General features: G+C 43.4%; 1 protein-coding gene across 1 annotated transcript; it reads right to left on the minus strand.

Moving 5' to 3' along the window:
- Positions 1–3176: 3176 nt before the first annotated feature.
- LOC120554300 (claudin-1-like) lies at positions 3177–23222 on the minus strand. The gene is made up of 7 exons (XM_039793120.1): positions 23013–23222; positions 16199–16434; positions 13217–13475; positions 12274–12438; positions 8932–9013; positions 4795–4902; positions 3177–3898 (listed from the first exon to the last, which is right to left on the minus strand). Exons 3-7 carry the CDS (start codon positions 13431–13433, stop codon positions 3802–3804), a joined length of 669 nt encoding a protein of 222 aa, XP_039649054.1. The 5' UTR covers positions 13434–13475; positions 16199–16434; positions 23013–23222; the 3' UTR covers positions 3177–3801.
- Between the last annotated feature and the right edge of the window lie 888 nt (positions 23223–24110).

Genomic DNA, 24110 nt, shown 5'->3' on the forward strand with positions numbered 1-24110 from the left:
GCCAGTTCCTGTGGCCCCTTTTCCTATAGAAGTATCCCCCAAAAGTAGAGTAAAGTTCATCACTTCTAGCTACATATAGTTCAGATATGGCCTAAATACAAATTATAGAATGATCAGATAAAATAGGATGACAATACACCTCACTTTACAATAGTAACACTGTGTTCTTACTGTTTTTCAGAAAGTAATGGAGGTGAAAGCAATAGAAACACCACATTCATTAGTATTTAGAGATGATGAAGACATCCGATGTGATGAAGAGAACTTGCCACATGATGCTGGAGAGAGGCAGGATTAGTCACACTATTCTCTGGTACTGTTACGTATGTACCTTTGTACAAAATACTTTATTGAAGAAAACTGCTGATTTTCATTCCTTCTTGATTACATTATGTAAAAATTGGTATATTATACAATCTATATATTTTCCTTAAATAAACTGTTGAGTAGTGTCAAGTCACTCAAATTGTTCAAACTGTAAAGATGAGAAAGTTTGTAATTTCTGTATTGGTGTTTGATTCTAGTGTTTTTACCCTCAGTGTGTTCTGAGTGACAGTGTGTGTGTGTGTGTGTGTGTGTGTGTGTGTGTGTGTGTGTGTGTGTGTGTGTGTGTGTGTGTGTGTGTGTGTGTGTGTGTGTGTGTTATCTCAGTGAGGATTGTGCATAGTGTTTAGCTGCACTGAGCCTGTTTTGAGACGTGTGTTAAGAGTTGTGTTGCTGTGAATGAATTCTGCAGGTGATGTGGACTGTTTAGCTCAGGTGACTGTAGGTAGTGCAGACTGTAGTTTGAGTTTTGCACATGTAGCTATGTCACTCCAGTTGTGCCCCCTGTCGTTTAGCAATCGGAAAAAACTGTAAATCAAAGAATCTGGAGTCCTTCACAATAAAAGTCCTGTAGTTTAAATCAAAGAATCAGGAGCCCTTCACAATAAATGTCCTTTCGTATAAATCAAAGAATCAGGAGCCCTTCACAATAAAAGTCCTTTCATATAACTCAAAGAATCAGGAGCCCTTCACAATAAAAGTCCTTTCGTATAAATCAAAGAACCAGGAACCCTTCACAGGCCTGGTGCCCGATTTCTGGCGTATGACTATTAAAAAGTAAATAAATTAAAAAGTCCACATGGGATTTGTTTTTGATGCGCTGGATTTAGCCAATCATCGAACTTCCACCTACCAATGAGACAAGTTCTAACCAATCAGATGCAAATTAGGGCGGGTCTTTGCCGAAAAGCGAGAGTGCAGTGTGGTCTCCGTGGTAACGCGGCTAAAAAAAATGGAGGCAAAGTTTATCAAACTTGGAGGATGTAGATAGAGCTTTAGTTGAGAAAGGAGTTAAAACAAATGGCGCTGGGCATGAATAGAGGACAAGAGGAGAAGGGTGGAGACGGGAAGACTTTTAGCTCTCGGTGTCTCAAACTGAGGGAGCCGGGGGCTTCTGCAGCGCATGTTTTGGACGGCAGCAGCGGTAAGACAGGGCTGGCTAGTCATTAGATGCTTGTAGTCACAAAGCTTTGGGCCGTGCACTCTGTCATACGAGTACGTTACCGGCAACGACCGCTACTGCTGCGACTGTTCCTTTACTGACCGACCGTGTTTGTGATACAAACAATACGTGACGGTGTGTGCACGTTCATTAACGATGGCCACTGTGTAAAAGCTATCTGAAGCCCAAACTGCCTTAACAAAGCTGTCTGTTTGGAATCAGCATGGCAGGTATTTAAACATCACGGTCCCAGAGTTTAGACGTCTAGCTATATGAAAAGATAAACAATGCCACGTTTTTAATAAATGTACATGACAACTAATATAGACATGGACAAAATCATGAATGTACTAATTCGCTTTTTTGATGATGACCTGGCCAAAGTAACAACACAACATCTAGAAAGTTTAGTTTTCACAATGATTCATTGTAGGATTGTGATATTATTGCAATATGTAAATCTACATTGACTCTTAATTTAACATATGGTTGGAAGAAGTAAAAATGTATCCAAAACTTTTTACTTCTTAAGACTTATGACTTTTATTATTGTGTAAAGTAAGAAGGACTTTAACTGTTTTGCCAGTCAAATTAACTTTAATGAGTGCATATTGAAACCCCCCCATTCAAAAAAAGTTTCAGGCTCAGGATTTTTTTTCACTTTAAACCCTGCCTTCACAATAAAAGTCCCGTAGTTTAAATCAAAGCATCTGGAACCCTTCACAATAAAAGTCCTGTAGTTTAAATCAAAGAATCTGGAGCCCTTCACAATAAAAGTCCATTAGTTTAACCATCCTGTTGTCCTCGGGTCAAGTTTCTTTATCAGATATTTGAGTTTTCTTTTCACCAAATTGTCAAAAGAAATAACGTGGATGGCTCCCTACAACACTCTTTCACAACTTAAATTAATAATCAGTCCACTACTTTCATTGGATTTGGGTGTTTTATTCAATTTTATAGCATTTGAAAAAAGAAAATGTTAAAATAATTTTGAAAAAAATCAACAAAAATATAAAAACAAATTGGAAACAAATCAAGAAAAAATTTAAAAAATCAACATAAACATCCAGAAGAAATCGACAAAAAGAATCAACCAAAAACGTCAAAACAAAAAAACTTTATCAAAAAAGTGACAAAAATGTCGGAAAAAGCTTTTAACACGCAGAAAAAAAATCTACAAAAAAAAAAGTTTTGTTTAAAATGTTGACCCAGAAAAACAAAAAGTTGCCGGGAAGACAGCGCAAGGGTTAATCACAACATCAGCGCCCTTCACAATAAAAGTCTTGTAGTTTAAATCAAAGCATCTGAGAGCCCTTCACAATAAAAGTCCTGTAGTTTAAATCAAAGCATCTGGAAGCCTTTCACAATAAAAGTCCTTTAGTTTAAATCAAAGCCTCTGGGAGCCCTTCACAATAAAAGTCCTGTAGTTTAACCCTTGTGTTGTCTTCCGGTCAAATTAGACCCATTTTTCAAAATGTCTATATCAAAAATATGTGTTTCTGTGGCCGGGTTGGATCAGTGGGTAGAGCAGGTGCACATATACTGAGAGGTTTATGCCTCGACGCAGAGGTCGAGGGTTCGAGTCTGACCTGTGACAATTTCCTGCATGTCTTCCCCCCCTCTCTCTCTCTCCTTTCTCACCTAAGTTGTCCTATCAAAATAAATGCGGAAAAGTCCAAAAAATATTCTTAAAAAAAAAGAATATATGGGTTTCTTTTTAAGTACTAATTTGGATGATTCCACACATCGTGCTTCACAAGTACAATAAACGATTTTGTCTCTAGTTTCATTGACTTTTGGGTTTTTTAGTTCTTTTAAATTAGCATTTTAAATTTGACTTGACTTGAACGTTGACATTAACCTTTCTGTAATCTTTCCTTTAATATGAGTCTAAATCATTCATAATTTCTGCTTTTTTAACTCAAGAATTAGGTATTATTTCCTAAAAATGAGGTTTATTGACCATGAATTCCTCAAAATAAGTGTAAAAGTAGTAATAAGTTGGTGTTAGTGGTGTTTATACATACAATATTATTTTATTACATTTATATAGCGCTTTATCATAGACACTCAAAGCAATAGTAGTGAAAGGATGCATTAAACGTGAAAAAAGAGTGAAAAACATTGAAAAAAGAGCCCAAAACTTTGAAAAAACAGCCAAAAATGTCGATAAAAGAGACGAAAACATTGAAAAAGTGCTGATTGGACACAACACAGGGGTGTAAAACACCAACGTGACATGTTGCATTCAGAGACAACAGGTTTGGGGGGTTTCTCGGCCCCTGAATGAGATCGTGTGGTGACGTCAGGCGGGTCTAGACGTAAGCTTTGGCGATGTCGCTGTCCGAGGCCGGCGCCGCTCGGTAGATCTTCTGACCCTGGCTGGTCGTGGAGAGGTGGTAGGAGAACTGGCTGCAGGAGACAATGGGACACACACACACACATCTGATCATCACTGTTTATAACACACACACACACACACACAGACACACACACAACAGACACACACACACACACACACAAACAGACACACACACACATCTGATCATCACTGTTTATAACACACACACACACACACACACACAAACAGACACACACACACACACACAAACAGACACACACACACAAACAGACACACACACACACACACACAGACACATATCACACACATCTGATAGTCAGTCTTTATAACACATACACACACACACACACAAATACACACATCTGATAATCACTGTTTATAACACAGACACACACATACACACAGACACACACACAGACACACACACAGACATACACACACATACACACACTCACATCTGATAGTCAGTCACACACACAGACATACACACACACATACACATACACACACACACTCACACACAGACACACAAACACATATCAGATAATCACTGTTTATAACACACACACACACAGACACACAAACACTCACACACAAACACACAAACACACACATCTGATAATCACTGTTTATAACAAACACAGACACACAAACACACACACACATCTGATAATCACTGTTTATAACCAACACACACACACACACAAACAGACACACACATCTGATAATCACTGTTTATAACACACACACACAGACACACACACACACACACAGACACACAAACACACACACACAGACATACACACAAAAATACACACACACACATACACACTTCTGATAATCACTGTTTTAAAGGCTAATTATGTGTGTGTATGTGTGTGTGTGTGTGTGTGTGTGTGTGTGTGTGTGTGTGTGTGTGTGTGTGTGTGTGTTTTGCGCTACGTACCGTGCGGGGGGGGCAGTCTTCCTGCAGGAGCAGCAGAGCATGGATCCTCCCAGGATGGCCAGACAGGAGGCCGCCCAGCCCAGATACAGACCAGTACCCAGCTCAAACCTGCAGATACACACACACAGATACACACACACACACACACACACACAGACACACACACACACACACACACACAAACACACACACACAGACACACACACACACCAGCGTCAAAATAACTTTTGAACATACTCTCTACAGACCCTCTACAACATAGGTCACTAACTGACTTTGATGAGTTGACTGTTGATCAGACCCCAGATGAGACAAGAACATTAGCGAACGCTGCGGTGACTGTCCCTCTGCCTCTAACGTCCGGCTGCTAGAGGAGCTGTAGACACGCTGTATTAACGTTACTGTTTAAAACGCTTTCCAGGTTAGTGGGGATGCATAGTCTACCGCTCCAAACCAACATTAAAACCGTAGTAATCTTCACCCAGCGTTTATTTTGTTGCTAAACTGTGTGTAAAATGAGTGGTGACGTTAAATCTGTGTGATGTTTATGTTTTCAGGTAACGTTACTGTTGACATTCAAACAGGCCTGCGTGTGTGTTTTGAGAAATATCTTTATACTGCAAAACATTTATTATATTAGGTTGGATATTAGATGTAAAAAGAAGGAAATGGTTCTAACATTGTAGGCTACTTTAGATGTGTGTGAATTTCCCACACGAGGAGTAATTTAGTTCTATTTTATAGTGATCCATTATCTGTTCAAAAAATGTTCTATGTTCTGTGCAAAATGTTCTATTAAAGAAAAGACAGAAAATAAATATTTGTGTGTAAAGTGAATGGAAAAAATGAAATCGGGATCGGCTAAAATCGGTATCAGCTGGCCTAACTCAAAGAGTCAATTGATTTCACCTACCAATATAAGAGGAACGCAGCTCTAACTAACACAGAGTTGAAAGTAATCGGGCCTGGTGCCGGATTTCTGGCATATGAATATTTTAGAAAAATAAATAAATTAAAAAGTCCACATGGGATTTGTTTTGATGCACTGGATTTAATCATCGAACTTCCACCTACCAATGAAACGAGTTCTAGCCAATCAAATGCAAAGTAGGGCGGGTCTTTGCCGAAAAGCGAGAGTGCGGTGTGGTCTCCGTGGTAACGCGGCTAAAAAAAATGGATGCAAAGTTTATCAAACCTGGAGCATGTAGATACAGGCAGCTTTAGTTGAGAAAGGAGTTAAAACAAATGGCGCTGGACATGAATAGAGGACAAGAGGAAAAGGATGGATATATATATGTAATATTTAAAATTTTCTTCCGGGGGAGCATGCCCCCGGACCCCCCTACAGGGGTAACATCCTTCTCACCTTTCTCACCCCTGACCCGTTTTCATGCCTGACTTATTTAAACATAATGGCTTTGTCCAAGAGTTTATGAAAGGCTAAACAATGCAAAGTTGTGATTGTGATGTGTAATGTAAGGACTTTACCCCTTCCAAAAAGTTTCAGGCTCAGGATTTTTTTTCACTTTAAGCCTTGTATTTTGAAATGCAGCCCTAGTTTTATTTAGTTAATGAGAGAACAATATACATATATACAGTCATACATATATGTTCAGTTCTATGTTACGTGACAATAAATATTGTCAACAAGTTTTTGAATTGTACTGAATTAATTTGATGGTTAGTTATTGATTACATTCAGATGTTGATACAACTACTAGGCTACTTAAATATATATAACATTAAATTGTTAGACATTATGATCTTCCGGACCTTTGCTTCAAAACATTTTCTCTAACTGGACCTTTTTAAAATTTAGTTGAATACCCCTGCTCTACAGACTCTCTACAGACTCTCTACAGACCCTCTACAGACCTCCTCTACAGACCCTCTACAGACCTCCTCTACAGACTCAGACTCTCTACAGACCCTCTACAGACCTCTTCTACAGACCTCCTCTAGAGACTCAGACCCTCTACAGACCCTCTACAGACTCTCTACAGACCTCCTCTACAGAGTCAGACTCTCTACAGACCCTCTACAGACCTCCTCTACAGACTCAGACTCTCTACAGACCCTCTACAGAACTCCTCTACAAACCTCCTCTACAGACCCTCTACAGACCCTCTACAGACCTCCTCTACAGACTCTCTACAGACCTCCTCTACAGAGTCTCTACAGACCCTCTACAGACCCTCTACAGACCTCCTCTACAGACCCTCTACAGACCTCCTCTACAGAGTCTCTACAGACCTCCTCTACAGACCCTCTACAGACCTCCTCTACAGAGTCTCTACAGACCTCCTCTACAGAGTCTCTACAGACCTCCTCTACAGAGTCTCTACAGACCTCCTCTACAGAGTCTCTACAGACCCTCTACAGACCTCCTCTACAGAGTCTCTACAGACCTCCTCTACAGAGTCTCTACAGACCTCCTCTACAGAGTCTCTACAGACCTCCTCTACAGACCCTCTACAGACCTCCTCTACAGAGTCTCTACAGACCTCCTCTACAGAGTCTCTACAGACCTCCTCTACAGAGTCTCTACAGACCTCCTCTACAGACCCTCTACAGACCTCCTCTACAGAGTCTCTACAGACCTCCTCTACAGACCCTCTACAGACCTCCTCTACAGACCCTCTACAGACCTCCTCTACAGACTCTCTACAGACCTCCTCTACAGACCCTCTACAGACCTCCTCTACAGAGTCTCTACAGACCTCCTCTACAGAGTCTCTACAGACCTCCTCTACAGACCCTCTACAGACCTCCTCTACACACCCTCTACACACCTCCTCTACAGACTCTCTACAGACCTCCTCTACAGACCCTCTACAGACCTCCTCTACAGACTCTCTACAGACCTCCTCTACAAACTCTCTACAGACCTCCTCTACAGACCTCCTCTACAGAGTCTCTACAGACCTCCTCTATAGACCCTCTACAGACCTCCTCTACAGACCCTCTACAGAGTCTCTACAGACCTCCTCTACAGAGTCTCTACAGACCTCCTCTACAGACTCTCTACAGACCCTCTACAGACTCTCTACAGACCTCCTCTACAGACTCTCTACAGACCCTCTACAGAGTCTCTACAGACCTCCTCTACAGACCCTCTACAGACCTCCTCTACAGACCCTCTACAGACCTCCTCTACAGAGTCTCTACAGACCTCCTCTACAGACCCTCTACAGACCTCCTCTACAGAGTCTCTACAGACCTCCTCTACAGAGTCTCTACAGACCTCCTCTACAGAGTCTCTACAGACCTCCTCTACAGAGTCTCTACAGACCCTCTACAGACCTCCTCTACAGAGTCTCTACAGACCTCCTCTACAGAGTCTCTACAGACCTCCTCTACAGAGTCTCTACAGACCTCCTCTACAGACCCTCTACAGACCTCCTCTACAGAGTCTCTACAGACCTCCTCTACAGAGTCTCTACAGACCTCCTCTACAGAGTCTCTACAGACCTCCTCTACAGACCCTCTACAGACCTCCTCTACAGAGTCTCTACAGACCTCCTCTACAGACCCTCTACAGACCTCCTCTACAGACCCTCTACAGACCTCCTCTACAGACTCTCTACAGACCTCCTCTACAGACCCTCTACAGACCTCCTCTACAGAGTCTCTACAGACCTCCTCTACAGAGTCTCTACAGACCTCCTCTACAGACCCTCTACAGACCTCCTCTACAGACCCTCTACAGACCTCCTCTACAGACTCTCTACAGACCTCCTCTACAGACCCTCTACAGACCTCCTCTACAGACTCTCTACAGACCTCCTCTACCAACTCTACAGACCTCCTCCTCTCTACAAGACCTCCTCTATAGACCCTCTACAGACCTCCCTACAACCTCTACAGACTCTCTACAGACCTCCTCTACAGACTCTCTACAGACCTCCTCTACAGACTCTCTACAGACCCTCTACAGACTCTCTACAGACCTCCTCTACAGACTCTCTACAGACCCTCTACAGAGTCTCTACAGACCTCCTCTACAGACTCTCTACAGACCTCCTCTACAGAGTCTCTACAGACCTCCTCTACAGACTCTCTACAGACCTCCTCTACAGAGTCTCTACAGACCCTCTCTACAGAGTCTCTACAGACCTCCTCTACAGATATACTGACCTGACTCCGCCGTACAAGCGGTCGTAGAATTCGTGGATGACTCTGCCGGCGTACCAGGACACGGCCGTCAGAGTGGAGACACCTGAGGACGAGACAGGCGTTAACACACAAACACACAAACACATACACACAAACACACAAACACACAAACACATAAACACACAAACACACAAACACATAAACACACAAACACATACACACAAACACACAAACACATTAAAACACACAAACACACAAACACACAAACACATAAACACACAAACACACAAACACACAAACACATAAACACACAAACACATACACACACACACACAAACACATTAAAACACACAAACACACAACCCCCTATCTTTCACCGGGTGCGTCTGCGTTCGTATGTGTGTGTGTGTGTGTGTATGTGTGTGTGTATGTGTGTGTGTGTGTGTGTGTGTGTGTGTGTGTGTCTGTGTGTATTCGTGTATAAGTGTGTGTATGTTTGTGTGTGTGTATGTTAGGGATGGGCGATATGGCCTAAAATCCATATTGCGATATACATTCCAGCCTCTTGCGATAACGATATATATCGCGATATATAAATTATAATGGAAACATTTCAGACCAGGTTACATAGACCCTAAGGAAAACCAAACTGCTAAATGTATTTTTTTTTTAAAAGAGAAAGAAACATAGTATGTAGTTTTGAGAACATTTATTGTTGAAAACTGTAATTATACAACATAATGTTGCAGATAAATAAAATTCAAGTACACTAGTTGCAGAGACTTTGACAAAGAAAAAGCTTAAAGTATTGGGTGTCTTCTCTTTAGTGAAAACCATTCTAAAAGGCCACTACACTTAGTTAGTTTAATACACTTAGTAAGTTTAAGTCCTTGGTTCTTAAATGCCACCCACGATGCAGAGAACAGGACAAACTGGTGTCTGTTTAGTTAAGGAACAGACACTGGACTGGAAATACTTTCAGTATTAGGCAAAGATGCACAGATACTTTAAATAAAAACATATTTCAGACAAGGTTTCTTACCTGCAGCCTAATGTAACGCATTTGAGCACACACACAAACACACACACACACACACACACACACACACACACGGGAGAGTTGGGATTTTTCCCGGTGGGCCGGTCTGATAATAGTTATACATTGCAAGTTGTTAGCAACACCATCCGGCGGCTTGGCGCCGCTGCCTGCTGGTCAAACGGTGCAGCCTCTGCTCAACCCGTACGGCAGGGGCCGCAAACGTCCCGGTACATTTTTTGGTCCCACTCCGCCGCTGCACACACACACACGGCCGTATGTTCAGCGGGGAAGTACGACGTATTATTATTTGACATTTATTTTATTGAAGAGGAATAGCCCCTTGAGATGAACCATCTCGTTTTCGAGGGGGTCCTCTAGTTCAGGTAGTCAAACAGCGGCAGTCAAACAGAAAAAAAACAACAACAATAAAAAAACAACAACTTACTTTACGATAATGGTAAGTGCAAAAATATATAATACATAACTCATACAAACAAGACATTCACTCATACAAGACTCTCCAAAGGTTGCTCACTCATCCCTCAACAAATTCTGTGAAAGGCTCCGTGGTCGTCTGTTATATAGTGAATGGTCAGGCTGGTGAAAGGCTCCGTGGTCGTCTGTTATATAGTGAATGGTCAGGCTGGTGAAAGGCTCCGTGGTCGTCTGTTATATAGTGAATGGTCAGGCTGGTGAAAGGCTCCGTGGTCGTCTGTTATATAGTGAATGGTCAGGCTGGTGAAAGGCTCCGTGGTCGTCTGTTATATAGTGAATGGTCAGGCTGGTGAAAGGCTCCATGGTCGTCTGTTATATAGTGAATGGTCAGGCTGGTGAAAGGCTCCATGGTACGGTCTGTTATATAGTGAATGGTCAGGCTGGTGAAAGGCTCCATGGTCGTCTGTTATATAGTGAATGGTCAGGCTGGTGAAAGGCTCCGTGGTCGTCTGTTATATAGTGAATGGTCAGGCTGGTGAAAGGCTCCGTGGTCGTCTGTTATATAGTGAATGGTCAGGCTGGTGAAAGGCTCCGTGGTCGTCTGTTATATAGTGAATGGTCAGGCTGGTGAAAGGCTCCGTGGTCGGTCTGTTATATAGTGAATGGTCAGGCTGGTGAAAGGCTCCGTGGTGTCTGTTATATAATTAGTGAATGGTCAGGCTGGTGAAAGGCTCCGTGGTCGGTCTGTTATATAGTGAATGGTCAGGCTGGTGAAAGGCTCCGTGGTCGTCTGTTATAGTCAGTGAATGTTAGGCTGGTGAAAGGCTCCGTGGTACGGTCGTCTGTTATATAGTGAATGGTCAGGCTGGTGAAAGGCTCCGTGGTCGTCTGTTATATAGTGAATGGTCAGGCTGGTGAAAGGCTCCGTGGTACTGCTCGACCACAGCTCCGTTGTAGCGGCTTAAATCCAAACCAAGTCCAAATAATGGATGTTGCACCGGTCTTTTTCACCAGCTCCTTGTTTCGCTTTCAGCCATGTTCACTCAAGATGACGATGACGCGTTGCAGCCGGTTGCAGCTCGTGGCTCTAAACTTCGCGGGTAGATTGCGTCATCAACATGAATTATCGCGATTGTGCAATATAATTAAAATCTCTATCGTAGGCCAATTTTGTATCGTTTATATTGCATATCGTCTATATCGCCCATCCCTAGTGTGTGTAAGTGTAAGTGTGTGTGTCTCTGTCTCTGTGTGTGTGTGTGTATCTGTCTGTGTGTGTGTGTCTGTGTGTGTCTGTGTGTGTGTCTCTGTCTCTGTGTGTGTCTCTGTGTGTGTCTCTGTGTGTGTGGTTCAGCACCGGCGAGGTGCTACCTAGCCCAACGTACTAGAGTAGGGGTGGAGGGTCCTTATGCATCTGTGTACAGTGGTTCATAATCCATCACTGTATTTATGTATAATAACCTCACTGTACTCATTTATAATGTGTGGTGGGAGGGGGCCCCCAAATCAATATCTGCTTAGGGCCCCCAAAAGGCTCGGCCCGGTGCTGTTCGTGGGGTCCATAAACCGGGAGTCCAGTATACTTGTGGGGTCCAAAATGCTGGACCCCACAAGTTTAACGGGCTGTTTGAGGGTTAAGACTTGGTTTTAGGACTAGGGTTAGAATTAGGTTATGGTTAGAGTGAGGGTAAGGGGCTAGTGAATGCATTATGTCAATGACAGGTCCCCACAAAGATAGTGCCACAAAATGTGTGTGTGTGTGTGTGTGTGTGTGTGTGTGTGTGTGTGTGTGTGTGTGTGTGTGTGTGTGTGTGTGTGTGTGTGTGTGTGTGTGTGTGTGTGTGTGTGTGTGGTTTAGCACCGGCAAGGCGCTACCCAGCCCACCGTACCAGAGAGGATGAAGAGGACTCCTCCGGTCAGGGCGATCTGGTCCTTGGCGCGCTCCGAGGTCCGGCCGATCTTGGTGCAGCGGAGTCCCAGAACGGTGACGATGATGGAGGCGAGCCCGAGCAGCAGAGACAGGATCATCAGAGCCCGGCACACCTGCAGGTGGGCTGACACACACACACACACACACACACACACTTGGAATCACTTTTTTTTCTTTTTTCCATCAAACTGCAGTTTTTGCAAGTTCCCGCAATTTCATCGCATAAAATTGCATAAATGCCCCGCATATTCCATCGCATTTTTTAAGAAAACGAGCCGCATTTGGCCCGCAAAACTCTCTTTGCATTTTTTGGGAAGGACAGGTATGCATAGCATTTAAAGGTGCCCTGCCACACGTATTTCATGACTTTGTGGTGATGTCTGAAGGTCTACCGTGGACTCTGTAACCTTGGTTACCTTGTTACAAGCCATTCTAGCGTGGTATAGAAAGCCTACAGGAAGACTCAGCTCGATTTCTGCCAGTTCTCATTAATATTCAACAAGCTAAGCTGCTTGACTCTGATTGGATCACAGCTAGCCAATGAGAGCCTGGCTATCAGAATCCTTTACCCAGCACAACTGGGCGAGCTCATGAATAGTAATGAGCTCAGGCAGTATGATGTCAGACTGACCAGCTTTTGTAATTGGCCTGATTTCTCTGCTTATGTCTGTTCACTGGCTAGAGCTGACAGAGGAGGTAGCAGTTCATTTTCACATTCACCACATAACACAAACACATATGGACCTAACGTATTTGAAAAAATGCAAGTAAAAACGGTTTTGTATGGCAGGGCACCTTTAAGTCAGCTTGTTCTTTTTTGGGGTGGTTAAAGAACACAAACGGGCCATTTCATTGATGTGTCCCCCCACCCCTTGCAGAGTATCAGGCTGCAGGTCTCTCACCCGGCAGGCCCAGCACCGTCTTGAACTTGCTGCACTGCACGGAGCCGAGCGACGTGGCGGCGCAGCTCATCCACAGACCCTCGAACTGCCACTGGCTGCTGCTCACCGACTCCACCTGGCTCCGCGTCTTCCACACCTGGGACGACGTGCAGCTGGACTGGAGACACCAGGACACCACGCCCAGGATCAGACCCACGATCTGCAGGCCCGGCGACATGCTGGGAGACACCGAGAGACACTGGGAGACACCAGGAGACACCTGGAGACACCAGGAGACACAGCAAGATGTCAACAACGCAGAAGATCCTCTATGACTTCAAACAACTTCAAAAATTGTAACTAAAAAGCAATAAAAACATAGAATACAGTGTCACACAGAACAGAAGCACACCTGGAAACACCTGGAGACACCGGGAGACACCGGGAGACACCTGGAACCATCCCTGGTCATTGTACTTTGCACTAACCTCCATCCTGTTCCACATACTGCATGTTTTGGCCCACTGCACTCACACAATCCTTAGTTTTTCAACTGTTAAACAGCCATTTAGTATATACTTGTTTCTCTATGTATTGTTTATTTCATATCAATGTTCAATATGTTTGTTTGTTTATGTATTCACAAACCACCAAGGCACATCCCTTGTATTTACTTGGCTATAAACCGTTTAAAGCTACACTTTAAACACAACTTTTAACACCCACCCTTCTCCATTTGGCCTATAGACCTTTTTCACGGCAGACATGTTGACATGTCATAGTAGGAAAGGCACAGGTGTATTCAAAACCATTACTGATGGCTGCATTCCACTTAGGAGAGGCCCTGGTATTAAACCATTAATGATGGCTGCATTCCACTTAGAGAGACCCTCGTATTAAACCATTACTGATGGCTGCATTCCACTTAGAGAGACCCTGGTATTAAACCATTACTGATGGCTGCATTCCACTTAGGAGAGGTCCTGGTATTAAACCATTACTGATGGCTGCATTCCACTTAGGAGAGGTCCTGGTATTAAACCATTACTGATGGCTGCATTCCACTTAGGAGAGATCCTGGTATTAAACCATTACTGAAGGCTGCATTCCACTTAGGAGAGACCCTGGTATTAAACCATTACTGATGGCTGCATTCCACTTAGGAGAGGTCCTGGTATTAAACCATTACTGATGGCTGCATTCCACTTATTTTTTTTTTTTTTTTTTTAAAAAGTCCTGGTTTTAAACCATTACTGATGGCTGCATTCCACTTAGGAGAGACCCTGGTATTAAACCATTACTGATGGCTGCATTCCACTTAGGAGAGAGTCCTGGTATTAAACCATTACTGATGGCTGCATTCCACTTAGGAGAGGTCCTGGTATTAAACCATTACTGATGGCTGCATTCCACTTAGGAGAGACTCCTGGTATTAAACCATTACTGATGGCTGCATTCCACTTAGGAGAGAGGTCCTAGTATTAAACCATTACTGATGGCTGCATTCCACTTAGAGAGACCCTGGTATTAAACCATTACTGATGGCTGCATTCCACTTAGGAGAGACCCTGGTATTAAACCATTACTGATGGCTGCATTCCACTTTAGGAGAGACCCTGGTATTAAACCATTAATGATGGCTGCATTCCACTTAGGAGAGGTCCTGGTATTAAACCATTACTGATGGCTGCATTCCACTTAGGAGAGACCCTGGTATTAAACCATTACTGATGGCTGCATTCCACTTAGGAGAGACCCTGGTATTAAACCATTACTGATGGCTGCATTCCACTTAGGAGAGGTCCTGGTATTAAACCATTAATGATGGCTGCATTCCACTTAGGGAGGCCCTGGTATTAAACCATTAATGATGGCTGCATTCCACTTAGGAGAGGTCCTGGTATTAAACCATTAATGATGGCTGCATTCCACTTAGGAGAGACCCTGGTATTAAACCATTAATGATGGCTGCATTCCACTTAGGAGAGGTCCTGGTATTAAACCATTAATGATGGCTGCATTCCACTTAGGAGAGGTCCTGGTATTGGTCATGCTGACTCACTGAAATATCTTACTGGGACACTTGATGGAACTGAGCCATCGTTAAGGTTATCAATTTCAGCTGGGCATTTCCTAATATGACAAGTCAACATGTCTCCTGTGGAAAAGGTCCATTAGCCAGATGGAGAAGCTTACAACAGGAGAACTGGAAGGCCTACATGTGTGTCTGAAAGGTCAAATCCAGGTTCAGCGTGGCTGATACACAACATACACTACTTTAGTTCAAAACCGTTCTTTGGTCCTTGTCTATAATAACTCATGTTGGAATACCAATAACTCAGACATGCTTTCTGATTCTGAAACCTACCTACATGTAATCATGTTTTCAACAATGTCCTGCTGTCTTCCAATCTGGTCTCTTACCAATGAAGAAACTTACCGAACCAATAACACGACTATACAATCGAGCTCTCAAGATCCACAGCCATCTCCCAAAGTGGTCTCACCGTCGCATTGCGCTCACATGCTCAAAACTCTCTGACTTACCAGAACTACATAAACAGCCATGCTGTGGCATTTCATTTTCAGATTCAAAATAGCTCTTCACCGACACTTACTGGACTTCTCCTGACACACAATATGAGACCAGTACGCCTCACTGGGTCAGTCTCACAGGCATTCATGTTTCTGCAGAACAGGAACCTGCTGGAAACCAGTTTTTTAAACTGAGTCAGGCCCGTTTACATTGTAACTCAGTGTTACATTTAACTTTGCTGTGTAATAAATGAAAATGAAAATGAAATGGCTTCATGCGAGAACTGTGCAAAGTTCCTTGCTTATACCACACCTGTATGCAGTTTCAGAGGCCTCACCGTATGGGAGCTCTCCCAAAAACTACAGTCAACACAGCCGAACACACAACAAAACTCAAATATCGATCATGGTCACTCGACCCCCTAACAGCTGACATTCCCGGTACATTCAGAAGATCCCAGTTCTTACCGTGGGCTCAGATTTGGTGGCTGATGTGAAGTGGTTTTGGTCTCAGTGTGAACCTGGTCCCGTCTGGTCTGATCCTCTGCTGGGGTTAGTTTCAGCGCTGCAGGTCTCAGTGTGAACCTGGTCCCGTCAGGTCAATGACCCGCTGGACACACAGCGTTATCAACACACAGTTTCACCTCCGACTCAGCTTTCGGGATCCTGAAAGTCCCTCATGTGGAAACTTGATGTCCTAAAATCTGGAGACAATAAGTCCATCTTTACATTCTCTGACAACAAACAGCTGACAACAAACGGCTAGTTAGGGTCAGGGTTGCAGGTTTCTCAGCATCAGAACAGACTCCCGCTCATTAGGGATCTTTATCCGCTTAAATCCTTCAGTCTGCTTCATATATCTGACACTTAAAGGGTAACTACCATTTGTTCCCATGTTTTTGTGTCTAAGTGACTGATGGGAACAACAATCTTTGACATGGGTCCAGTATTAAGAGAGATCGCTGCAGTCGGCAGCAGAGAAACAAGCTGCAATGTAAGTTAATAGTACAATTGTCCAGCTTGTATTTACAAAAGTTCTGTTGTTGCTGCTGACAGACTCAGATTATTATTCTAAGTGTCTGACAACATTATGGGATGGATCCCTACAGAGATAGACCTTTTAGTTAAAGAGTAAGATCCTTTTAGTTTAACATGAAACAGCCCCGAAATCACAATCACCAAACTCCACCAGACTCCATGTAAATAATCAGGACTTTTAGCGTGTATAGAGCCAGCATATCTCCACCAGACTCCATGTAAATAATCAGGACTTTTAGTGTGTATAGAGCCAGCATATCTCCACCAGACTCCATGTAAATAATCAGGACTTTTAGTTATAGAGCCAGCATATCTCCACCAGACTCCATGTAAATAATCAGGACTTTAGCGTGTATAGAGCCAGCATATTCCACCAGACTCCATGTAAATAATCAGGACTTTTAGCGTGTATAGAGCCAGCTCTCCACCAGACTCCATGTAAATAATCAGGACTTTTAGTGTGTATAGAGCCAGCATATCTCCACCAGACTCCATGTAAATAATCAGGACTTTTAGCGTGTATAGAGCCAGCATATCTCCACCAGACTCCATGTAAATAATCAGGACTTTTAGTGTGTATAGAGCCAGCATATCTCCACCAGACTCCATGTAAATAATCAGGACTTTTAGCGTGTATAGAGCCAGCATATTTCCACCAGACTCCATGTAAATAATCAGGACTTTTAGCGTGTATAGAGCCAGCATATTTCCACCAGACTCCATGTAAATAATCAGGACTTTTAGCGTGTATAGAGCCAGCATATTTCCACCAGACTCCATGTAAATAATCAGGACTTTTAGCGTGTATAGAGCCAGCATATCTCCACCAGACTCCATGTAAATAATCAGGACTTTTAGCGTGTATAGAGCCAGCATATCTCCACCAGACTCCATGTAAATAATCAGGACTTTTAGCGTGTATAGAGCCACTTTTATTCCAGAAGAAAAAACATTTCAGCAGCAGTGCAATTCAATGTGCTTTACATAAAACATTAAAACACAGTTAGAAATTAATAAAATAGTTAATAAAAAATTAAAACAATTCATACAAAATTAAAACAGTTAATCAAAAATTGATTAAATACAGGAATAAAATAATAAAATTCCCAATACAGTGCAGTGCAAAGAATTAAACATAGGCAGTATCAAAAAGAAAGATCTTCAGCCTTGATTTAAAAGAGCTGAGCGTGGGTTACCGGAAGTTTGTTCCAGATACGTGGAGCATAGAAACTGAACGCTGCTTCCCCCTTTTTTTGTTCTGATTCTGGGGATGGCAAGCAGACCTGTCCCTGATGACACACAGAGACACACACACACAACACACACACACACACACACACACACACACACACACACACACACACACACAGACAGACAGACAGACACAGAGACACACACAGAAACATACGCACACACAGAGACACACACACACACAGAAAAACACACCCTTTTTAACCTTTTTAAATGTGTATACATGTACACCTACATGTGTTCTTATATCTGAGGGGGTGAGATCTCCAACTATCTAGGGAGGTCCCGGGACATGTCTGGGTGACAAATGTCGGAAAAAGCGCCAAGAAACTTTGGGGGGGGGGGGACACCCTAAAAAAGTGTATTATTCTGATGTGTGTCCTGAAACTGACCTCTGCTCCGTGGGCCTCAGTGTTTGATTCCCTCTGTGGACTTTAAACTGTTTTTCAGACAGACGTCATGTTAGCAGGTCAGGAAACTTACACACACACACACACACACACACACACACACACACACACACACACACACACACACACACACACACACAAACGTCTGAGTGAAATGTCGGACTTCCGGGTGAAAGATTAAAGTAAAGATCCTCCACTTTTACTGCAGAAGAAAATAAAGCCTGTTTATCCAACGTGACATCATGACATACACGCCACTCGCCAAGTTCGCCAGTTTGTGAACTGGTCACGTTATTTTGATTTATTGATTTGTGTACAGGTCACCATTTTTCGAACGTGACCATTTCACAAACTGCCATGACACTGGGCTGCTCTGAGGGCCAGACAAAAACATAATTTTAAAAAAACGGCAAAAAAGTAACAAAGAAATTGGAATAAAATCGACAAAAACGTCGGGAAAAGTGTAGAAAAAGAACCACAAAATGTTGAAATTTCGACCCAGAAAAACACAAAGTAGCAGGTCAACGGGAAGAAGGGTTAACGTCACGGCAACAGCTGCTAAAAAGACCGCTAGATCTTCTAGCTGCCTGTCCCCTGAACACACTGTAAAAAATATCTCCTCACTATCTGCTAGCTGGCATGTTTTTGTCACCTTTTTCAAGGTTTTTTTGGACACTTTTCTCAACGTTTTTGCTGCCTTTTTTAGGGGCTTCCCCCCCTATAGTTTTTGGCGCTTTATCCGACATTTGATAGTTGGAGATTTTGTGTTGTTTTTTGGTAGCTGCGGACTGTCGTACGTCCCCCTGTTGGAATCCTCTCCAGTGAAATACGGACACACTTTTACACCGTTTAGCTGTCAGCATTTTAACCGTGTTTACTCCAGCTGCTAGCTAACGGTATGCTAACGTTACCTGCTGTCAGGTATAGTGTTAACTAGCTAACGGTATGCTAACGTTACCTGCTGTCAGGTATAGTGTTAACTAGCTAATGGTATGCTAACGTTACCTGCTGCCAGGTGTAGTGTTAACTAGCTAACGGTAGGCTAACGTTACCTGCTGCCAGTTGTAGTGTTAACTGGCTAACGGTAGGCTAACGTTACCTGCTGCTAGGTGTAGTGTTAACTAGCTAACGGTAGGCTAACGTTACCTGCTGCCAGGTGTAGTGTTAACTAGCTAACGGTAGGCTAACGTTACCTGCTGCCAGGTGTAGTGTTAACTAGCTAACGGTAGGCTAACGTTACCTGCTGTCAGGTGTAGTGTTAACTAGCTAACGGTAGGCTAACGTTACCTGCTGTCAGGTGTAGTGTTAACTAGCTAACGGTAGGCTAACGTTACCTGCTGCCAGGTGTAGTATTAACTAGCTAACGGCAGGCTAACGTTACCTGCTGTCAGGTGTAGTGTTAACTAGCTAACGGTAGGCTAACGTTACCTGCTGCCAGGTGTAGTGTTAACTAGCTAACGGTAGGCTAACGTTACCTGCTGTCAGGTGTAGTGTTAACTAGCTAACGGTAGACTAACGTTACCTGCTGTCAGGTGTAGTGTTAACTAGCTAACGGTAGGCTAACGTTACCTGCTGCCAGGTGTAGTGTTAACTAGCTAACGGTAGGCTAACGTTACCTGCTGCCAAGTGTAGTGTTAACTAGCGCCCCGTGCAGTGATGTTTCGGTTCCCTCTAACGTCTGTTTAGGAGCATCAGAGAGAAGCGCAGTCATTTAAGTGGCACCTAAATCCGCGTTGCTATTCGGTCCAGTAGATACCGGTCGTTAAGGCACCTGTCGGTGCCGTAGCACCGGGTCTCGGTACCCAACCCTAGTAACAGCTGAATATTCTGTCTCATGATGGAAAAGTAGAGACGAATGTAGATGAAAATGAAGAGAGATTTTATCTTTGTTTTTATTTTATGCAAAACATTTTAGTCTCGTCTTTTTTCGTCAACAATAATGCACGCTTAGTCAACGTTTTCGGGCATCGGCGCAGTCTCGTCATCGTCTCGTCTTAGTCATGGAAAAAAAGGTCGTTGACGAACATATTTAGTCTCGTCTGACGAAATTAACACTAGGTCAAAGGTGTCGAAAAAAAAAAGCCACAAAATAGACGGAAAAAGCAAAAATGCAACAAAGATATTTGACTTTTTCAATAAAAATAAAAGCAATAAACTCAACACGTCTACCTAGAATAATACTCCTATAAAAACTACTGCATGACAAGTTAAAACACAGAGTAAAAACAGAATATAAATGAAGATATGAGTACATATGGAGGTGTACATGAATACATATTTAAAGGCACCTTAGGGGGAAAACTCCTGCAGGAAATGAAGTCCAACAGAGTCATAAAGATATAAATCTTAAAAAACGACACTTTCAACCAACGCAGAACGATTCGTAAGAAAATACGTATTTCTTCAAATTAATGTGAGACACTTCAGGCAAAAACATTTGTTTTTGGAACATTGTGGGCTCTAAGCTCTACTGTAACGCAGCCTTTTAAACCAAGAAAATACACTTGTGTCATCTGATATCTAACTTCACAGAGTGTACCCATGTTGATATAACACCGATATCTATATCTCTCTATATATATATCTATATATATATAGATATATATATATATATATAGATATATATATATATATATATGCCCAGCACTAGCTAACCGTTAGCCGACTTATTACGTTAGCTACTGGAGGAGCTCAGGCATGTTAGTGACACACACGTTAAACTACACATATGAGACGTGTCTGTGTGTGCATCTGTGTGTGTGTGCGTTTGTGTGTGTGTCTGTATCTGTCTCTGTGTGTGTGTGCGTGTTTTTGTGTCTCTGTGTGTGTCTGTATCTGTCTCTGTGTGCATGTTTATGTGTCTGTGTGTGTTTGTGTGTGTCTGTGTATGTGTGTTTGTGTCTCTGTGCTTCTGTCTGTGTGTGTGTCTGTATCTGTGTCTCTGTGTGTGCGTGTTTGTGTGTCTCTGTATCTGTCTCTGTGTGTCCGTGTGTGTCCCTTTGTGCGTGTTTGTGTGTGTGTGTGTGTGTGTCTGTATCGGTCTGTGTGTGTGTGCGTGTGTGTGTCTCTGTGTGTGTTTGTGTGTGTCTGTATCTGTCTCTGTGTGTGCGTGTTTGTGTCTCTGTGTGTGTGCGTGTGTGTGTCTCTGTGTGTGTTTGTGTGTGTCTGTATCTGTCTCTGTGTGTGCGTGTTTGTGTCTCTGTGTGCGTGTTTGTTTGTCTGTGTGTGTGTGTCTGTGTGTGTGTCTGTATCTGTCTGTGTGTGTGTGTGCGTGTTTTTGTGTCTCTGTGTGTGTCTGTGTGTCTGTCTCTGTGTGCATGTTTGTGTGTCTGTGTGTGTCTGTGTGTTTGTGTCTGTGTCTCTGTGTGTGCGTGTGTGTCTCTGTGTGTGTTTGTGTGTGTGTCTGTATCTGTCTCTGTGTGTGCGTGTTTGTGTCTCTGTGTGTGCGTGTGTCTCTGTGTGTTTGTGTGTGTGTCTGTATCTGTCTCTGTGTGTGCGTGTTTGTGTCTCTGTGTGCGTGTTTGTGTGTCTGTGTGTTTGTTTGTGTGTGTGTCTGTATCTGTCTCTGTGTGTGCGTGTATGTGTCTCTGTGTGTGTTTGTGTGTGTCTCTGTATCTGTCTCTGTGTGTGCGTGTTTGTGTCTCTGTGTGCGTGTTTGTGTGTCTGTGTGTGTGTGTGCGTGTTTTTGTGTCTCTGTGTGTGTCTATGTGTCTGTATCTGTCTCTGTGTGCATGCTTGTGTGTCTGTGTGTGTTTGTGTGTGTCTGTGTGTGTGTCTGTATCTGTGTCTCTGTGTGTGCGTGTTTGTGTGTCTCTGTATCTGTCTCTGTGTGTGCGTGTGTCTCTGTCTGTGTGTGTGTCTGTATCTGTGTCTCTGTGTGTGCGTGTTTGTGTGTCTCTGTATCTGTCTCTGTGTGTGCGTGTGTCTCTGTGTGTGTGTTTGTGTGTCTCTGTGTGCGTGTTTGTGTGTGTCTGTATCGGTCTCTGTGTGTGTGTGCGTGTGTGTCTCTGTGTGTGTTTGTGTGTGTGTCTGTATCTGTCTCTGTGTGTGCGTGTTTGTGTCTCTGTGTGCGTGTTTGTGTGTCTGTATTTGTCTGTGTGTGTGTGTGTCTGTGTATGTGTGTCTGTGCGTCTGTCTGTGTGTGTGTCTGTATCTGTCTCTGTGTGTGCGTGTTTGTGTGTCTGTATCTGTCTGTGTGTGTGTGTGTCTGTGTATGTGTGCGTCTGTGCGTCTGTCTGTGTGTGTGTCTGTATCTGTGTCTCTGTATCTGTCTGAGTGTTTGTGTGTGTCTTTGTGTGTGCGTGTTTGTGTGTCTCTGTATCTGTCTGAGTGTTTGTGTGCGTCTGTCTGTCTGTGTGTTTTTGTGTCTGTATCTGTGTCTCTGTGTGCGTGTGTGTATCTATGTAGCCTCCCAGAGTGTACCGATGCTGATATGAAGTATCTTGCCATCCCTAGCTAACCGTTAGCTGCTGGAGGAGCTCACCTCGTTAGCGAGAGCCACGTTAAACTCCAGCTCTGAGATAATCAGCTGTAAACTGGAGCCTACTCTGGTAGCATCGTTTCTTTTGTTCATCAGCACTCACCTCCACACACGGCGAGAAAAACACAGCTGGGGGGGATGCTGTCTGCCTCTCTGTGGCTCTGATGTGGCACTGCTGCGTGTGTGTGTGTGTGTGTGTATATATGTGTGTGTGCTGTCATGCTGATTTAAACATGTTCTAAATGTCTCGTTGACCATGTATAATGAGAAAGGATGCCGTGGAGTATGCTCAAAATAACACACACTTTACTGAGGAACCGGATGTCTCCACATTGCATTATGGGTATTGTAGTCCCTACCTACTACACCTCCTCTTTAAAGCTCAGCTAAGTGTTACTTTTACAGAAACGAGGCTTCTCATTAACATGCCGACATGTTTTCATCATCAAGCCGTTTTCATTTTGTGGCGCCCACGTGATCCCATCTGTCCGAGTGTGTGGAGCCACGCAGGCTAATCACACACAGGAAGACCACAGAGCAGCAGGAAGCTTTACCAAAATAAAACACATTTCAAAATAAAACACCCAGGTTGGCTTCTCAGCTGGTCTAGAGAGAGGCACGAGATCAGAGAGAGAGACGGACATACGGACAGACAGACGGACGCCTGTACACGCACGCACAGAGACACACACACACACACAGACACGTGCGCGCGCACACACACACGCAAACACACACAGAGACACTCACACAGACACACACAGACACACAACACGTACTCACACACAGACACATAGACACACACAGACAGGCGCGCACACAAACACAAACACAAACACACACACAGACACGCACGCACGCAAACACACACAGACACACACACACAGACACACACAGACAGAGACACACATGCGTGCACACACACACACACACACACACACAAGAGGATATATTACATAACATAGGTGCAACGTCAACCCTTTGATTTTTTGGGGTAATTCTTTTAGTTTTTTTATTTGAAAGTCACACCGTATATGATCACATATTTTATAAACATCTGTGTTTGAGTTGTACGGACCAGTCGCTGCGACGCCATCGTTTCAGATAACTTTACACGTTTATTTAGAAGAAGAAGAAGCAGCAAAACACAAATAATCAGACAGACATGATCGAGTTCTGGCAGATAGAACGCTGAGTCATG

The sequence above is a fragment of the Perca fluviatilis genome, chromosome 2, assembly GCF_010015445.1.
Source record: "Perca fluviatilis chromosome 2, GENO_Pfluv_1.0, whole genome shotgun sequence".
Lineage (NCBI taxonomy): Eukaryota > Metazoa > Chordata > Actinopteri > Perciformes > Percidae > Perca > Perca fluviatilis.